The sequence below is a fragment of the Temnothorax longispinosus genome, chromosome 8 (genome assembly GCF_030848805.1).
Source record: "Temnothorax longispinosus isolate EJ_2023e chromosome 8, Tlon_JGU_v1, whole genome shotgun sequence".
NCBI lineage: Eukaryota > Metazoa > Arthropoda > Insecta > Hymenoptera > Formicidae > Temnothorax > Temnothorax longispinosus.
Genome location: NC_092365.1, coordinates 12,075,643 through 12,081,236, shown reverse-complemented (window position 1 = coordinate 12,081,236; position 5,594 = coordinate 12,075,643). Strand labels below are relative to the sequence as shown.

Below are 5,594 nucleotides of genomic sequence, written 5' to 3'. Positions count from 1 at the left end.
GAACTTAACTTCCCAACACGCCCCCTCAATGCGCACACGGCCAATCCCTCCGGAACTATGATGCGCTGACAATTCCGAGGCCCTCGACGCAGCTCTAATGGTTGGTGGCCGGCAGTGCCTTCGTCAGTATGTCGGCCACCATTTCGTTGGTGGGTACATGCTCCAACGTGCATCCCTTCTGGGTAAGGAGGATTGCATCCCCTTCTTGAGCGATCTCGAGCCCAAGGCAACGTTTGGCTATGCCGAGGTCCTTGATCTCGAAATCCTCCATCAAGCCTTGTTTGACTTCCATCATCCACTGCTCATTTCGGGAAGCCACCAATATGTCGTCTACATAGATCAGTAGGAGAAGTAAATCCTCCCCACGACGTGCTTGATATAAGCACGGTTCTCCGTGCGTCGGCTCCATGCTCTTGAGTTTTTACTTCAGACGAATGTGCCACTGTCGACCGGCTTGGCGTAGACCATATAGGGCCTTCTTCAATCGACAGGCATCTCCGCCCGATCTTAGGATCCTTATCATCGTCTCGGCTCGAATCTTCATCTCAGGAGTGATGCTCTTCTCGAGGACCAACCGCTCGAGCGTCTCCAGCAGTATATCCGGAACATCCATGATAACATCCTCAAGGTTTCCGTTCAGATAGGCTGTGACAACATCAAACTGCCAGATGGATAGATTAAGCTCGGCTGCTAGGGCTAGCAGCAGTCTAATTGACTCAAGTTGAGCCACAGGTGCAAACGTGCGGTGGTATTCAATGCCGAACCTCTGGCTAAACCCCTTTGCAACAATTCTGGCCTTTCGCCTCTCGATGGATCCATCTGTGGCATACTTGTTTGTCAGAACCACCCGGCAGCCCAGGTTTTTTAATGACGTCCCAAGTATCATTTTTCACCAGACTTTCCACCTCGGACAATATGGCATCCTTCCATTCCTCACGTTCCTTACTGGACATTGCCTCGCGTAAAGACACCTCAGCGATGCCGGCAAACATCTCCTGTAGAGGCTCCTGCGGCAGGGTCGCATCGAGGAAGACGTCATCGTCCAGCTCGTCGTTGATTATTTCCACCGGTACATCAATATGATCCGGTTCGCTATCTGTAAATGTCTGATATTCTTTACGAGGGCGCCCCCTTCCACCGGTACGTATTATCCTAGGCCGCCCACGCGCTCGCCGGGCGCTTCCTGTGACAAACGGCGGTGCGGGTCGATCTGGAGTGGGTGGAGACAATGGCGAACCGAGAGCACCTTGTCGCTGCTGAGGTGCCGGTCCAGGCAGATCCGGAGCGACATCCCCGCCTGAGGGCTTTTCGACCCTCAATAACTCATTAACTTCATGTTCATCGGCCACACCTTCGGGCGCCGCTTCAAGGAACTTAACATCTCTTGCGACGATAGCCTTTTGCTCCTCAGGCATCCACACGCGGTATCCCTTGGACTCTCGTGGGTAGCCAATGAGCACCCCTTCGGCTGACCTAGGCGCGAACTTGTCCTTCGTTGGGTCCTTGTCGAGAACGAACACTTTCGTCCCGAACATCCTGAGGTGATCCAGCTTCGGTAACTCGCCTGTCTATTTCTCGTAGGAGGTGAGACCTCTCAAACTACTGGACGGACAGCGATTCCGTATATGGCAAGCGGTAGCGACCACATCAGCCCAGAACATCGAGGACAAACCGGACTGCAGCATTAAACAGCGCGACATATCCAGGAGAGTTCGGTTCATGCGCTCGGCGACCCCATTTTGCTAAGGGGTGCGAGCGACCGTCAACCGTCGCTTAATCCCGAGATTCGCCAATAGAGAATTCATCTCGTCGTTGAGGTACTCTCTACCGTTGTCGGACTGCAAGGCCTTAATGCTTTTCCCGGTCTGTCGCTCAACAAAGTCTTTGTAATGACTGAATGCATCACATACCCCGCTCTTCTGCTTGACGAAGTACACCTCGAACTGTCGTCTATGAATGTGACAAAAAATCTGGCACCATTCGCTGACTGGATACGAAGAGGGCCAACAACATCAGTGTGCACGATACTTAACACCTCGGCACACGTTGGGTCCCCTCTCGGAAATGGAAGAGCAGTCATTTTTCCCCGCAAACAAATCGCACACTGCTTCAGGTTATTGACTTCCTTCGTGGATGGCGACGCTTGATCGAGACGGTCCATAACCTTAACCAGGTCCCTAGAGTTCAGATGTCCCAATCGTTTATGCCACTTCCACAAATCGAAACGTCGAGGGGCGCTGGCGGCCCCTGCGCAGTCGACCTCTTCCTGAAGGTAATATAGGTTACCCCGTCGGCGAGCCTCTATTCTCACATTTCCATCCTCATCGGTAACCAGCGCTGAGTCTCTACGGAACATGACCGTGTGGCCTCTGTCAGTAATTTTTGCCACGGAAACTAGGTTGGTCCTTAAGTCTGGAACAAAAAGTGTGTTCTGAAGTTCAACCACGCGACGACCCTGGTTACCTAATATTGGTATCTTCACGGGTCCTTTTCCTTCCACAATCGTTGAAGCTTGACTCGCCAGGTTGAGTCTGCCCGTCGTCGAAGAGTCAATCTTGTCAAAAAGGTCCTTCTCGCCACACAGGTGCGCGGTGCATCCGCTGTCCAGGATCCATGCGTGCTCGCCCACGGATTCGCTTGAGACTCGGCAGCTATTTTCGAAGGTAGAGTGGTGAGCCAAATAAGTGTCGTCAGCCGCGTTAGCAGCCGGCTTAGCCGAAGGGTGACTCGTGGGCTTCCGCTTCGATTTATCGGAGAATTCGCCCGAAACATCCGGGCAATCAGGAGATTTATGCCCCGGCTTTCCACACTTGTAACACACGATCCCGGGTGCGTCTTCGTTAGAGCCTTTGTGCTCCACCTTCCCTTTACGTCGCCTCGGCAGGCGTCTTCCACCTCGGCTGGTCGCGAGAGCACCGGCCGCTTCAACCACTGCAGACTGTGCCCTGACGTCATTCTCTTCCAGAATTTTCACCTTGAGGGCCTCGGCGGTGGGAAGCTCGTCGCGTGACTCAATCGCGCATCTAAAATTCTCATAACTTGGTGGAAGACTATATAATAACATGATGGACAATAAATCACCATTAACTTGCACATCCATAGCCGAGAGTTTGTCGACTGCATTAAAGAATCTGTTCATATGGTCTCTTACGTCTCCACCGTCCACCAAGCGCTGCAAAATAAGCTGCTTGAGCAGGGTCGCCTTCCTGGTCCTCTCGACGCGTAGATTGACTCAAGTTTGAACCAGACCTCTCTTGAAGACGTCAAATGTCGAACCTGCGGAAGCTCTGACGGATGAATGGCCAAAATCAAGTCCGATTGTGCCTTTTGGTCGTTCTTCCGCCATTGTGCTTGCGCTGCTGCGCTCGCGGCTACGGCCGAGGCAGTGGTATCCGCCGGTTGCGGGAGGTAACACTCACCGCTTACATACTCCCACAGATCACCCTTTATTAGCACGGCTTCGATCTGCATTCGTCACGTGTCATAGTTGTCCTTCGTCAAGAGTTCAATTTTAGCCGGGTTCACCATAGTCATTGTCCCTCACGGCAAAAACACGTGATCACTTTACACGCACGTGGCAACGCGAAAAGATCGAGAAGCACGCGGTAACGCAGTCAGTAACGCGATGTCGAACAACACGCAGTAACGCAATCACACGTTACTTGGTTCTCACCACAAGCACGCGGCAATGCGATTCTATCACAGCACGTGGCAACGCAACCTCAAAGTTCGATCGCGAGATCAATCGCACCTCGCGCGTCCTGGGCCCATAACCTGATAAGGATACGTCGGGACCGGGATGGGAGATCAATCACGGTAACAGAGACAGATCGCTAATTAACTTCACTGCGGATAGACATATTTATTGCGTACGTTACAAAGCTCGCGTGTATCGCCGGTCGTGATTACACAGGACAGTGCAGAGCGGAAGTTGCGATGAGCGCAACGGTCGCCTTTTCGTCGATATACATTCATCGCGAGATATCGATCAAACTCCCGATAATCATGGTCGACACGACGCCGGATGGCGCCACTCGGACTGAGTGGGCGCATGCCCGCGGGAACTTAACTTCCCAACATTCTATATAATTACCAATAATTTTATAAAGTATTATAATGTATATTTTATTCATTGATATTTTTAGTCATGGGATACATAATAGACATTGTTTCAAAAAAAGCGTCTATTCGTTCGTTAAAATCAAATGCTCGTTTGAACATGAATTCCGCTAAATAATGGTTGAAGTGATATTCTCTACGGCCATATTGAGGAATAACTCCACGAATATCTCTCCATACTCGTTCAATGTTCTGTGTATGAACACCCGTATGTGAATCAACAAAACTTTCCGTATGATTCACTGTATAATGTTGGTATATGTTCTTATCGATTAGTTGATAAGCTTTCCAACAATCACTATAAATTATTGATCCAGGAGCAATATACTTTTGAATCAATGGCAGTAATATTTCTGCTTTACGGGATTCAACTGGCACAACAAACATTTTTTTGTATTACGTTGTACACCACCGAAAAGCCATTGTCCTGTGATTAGTCGTCCGCGATGATATTTACGACGTCCAAATTTAGCCTCATCGATTTCTACAACGATATTTGGACCGCCAATTTGCTCCTCATTACGCAACAGCCAATGTGCCAAAAGCTATATAAAAATACGTGTCATTTACTATTTCAAAGATCATTATAATAGCAGCATTAATGTAGAAAATAAAAAAATATACTTCTCGACAAAAATTTATCCAATCAACTGCCGTGTGGGCTGCAATAGCCAGTTCTCCTTGTAAAAATAACTGTCGTGGAGAATTTAATAGCAGAAAATAACAAATTAAACGACAAATTTTTGGCAAATTTAGTGTAGCTCTTTCAAACCACGTATTCGTTAGAGCACTGATTTTAAAATTGCACATTTTTCTCACTTGTTTTCTACCACGGATTTGTTTGTGGTACATACCACCGCAATGAATAACGAGTGATTGCTGTTCCGTGTTTAAGTGCACAATTGTGTTGCACCGAGGACACTTTATTCGATCACGAATAACTTTTTTCTCTGCCATATATCTAATTAACTCTTCGTAATTATGCGTTAAGTGAAGAAACTCATGAAATACCATAGTGAAACGAAAATTAGAATTACTGTACCGTTCTGATAATCACTGACAACTGAAAGAGACGTAGCGAAATATAAACACAGAATCATAAACAGTAATACTATCCCTACTCCTATTATAGGAGTTTATACTTCTATGTAAACATAGCTTTACGCGAGATTCCTTTTCAAATATATGTATATATGTTACGGGCAATTTGATTAATCCGGTCATTATGCATAATGGCCGGGCATTATGCATAATGCCCGCTTCTTTCGGGCCATTTGAATAATAAAAGCAAAAATGTTCAAATTAATCAAACTGACCGGTCATTATGCATAATGCCCACAGACAAGTGGGAAATGTGATTAACATATTAAAATATCTTTCTAAAAAGAATGGCAGTCTGTCTATAATTTCAACTTTCTTACTTACAATGAGTTCATGCACTAAAATATTTTATATTTTGTGTTTAAACATAATTT

General features: G+C 47.4%; 1 protein-coding gene and 1 pseudogene across 1 annotated transcript; both read right to left on the bottom strand.

The window, feature by feature from the left end:
• Positions 1 to 421: 421 nt before the first annotated feature.
• Positions 422 to 1,535, bottom strand: LOC139818295 (uncharacterized). The gene is made up of 2 exons (XM_071786914.1): positions 831 to 1,535; positions 422 to 778 (listed from the first exon to the last, which is right to left on the bottom strand). The coding sequence occupies exons 1-2, from the start codon at positions 1,533 to 1,535 to the stop codon at positions 422 to 424; spliced, it is 1,062 nt and encodes a 353-aa protein (XP_071643015.1).
• Positions 1,536 to 3,794: 2,259 nt separating this feature from the next.
• Positions 3,795 to 5,076, bottom strand: LOC139818294 (uncharacterized; annotated as a pseudogene).
• Between the last annotated feature and the right edge of the window lie 518 nt (positions 5,077 to 5,594).

What these genes read in the sequence shown, in the direction of transcription:
- LOC139818295 (XM_071786914.1), bottom strand. Translation starts at nt 1,535, where the DNA reads ATGTTCGGGACGAAAGTGTTCGTTCTCGACAAGGACCCAACGAAGGAC. An exon ending in CGGGTGGTTCTGACAAACAA is followed by an intron (nt 779 to 830) that starts GTATGCCACAGA and finishes ATTGTTGCAAAG; the next exon opens with GGGTTTAGCCAGAGGTTCGG.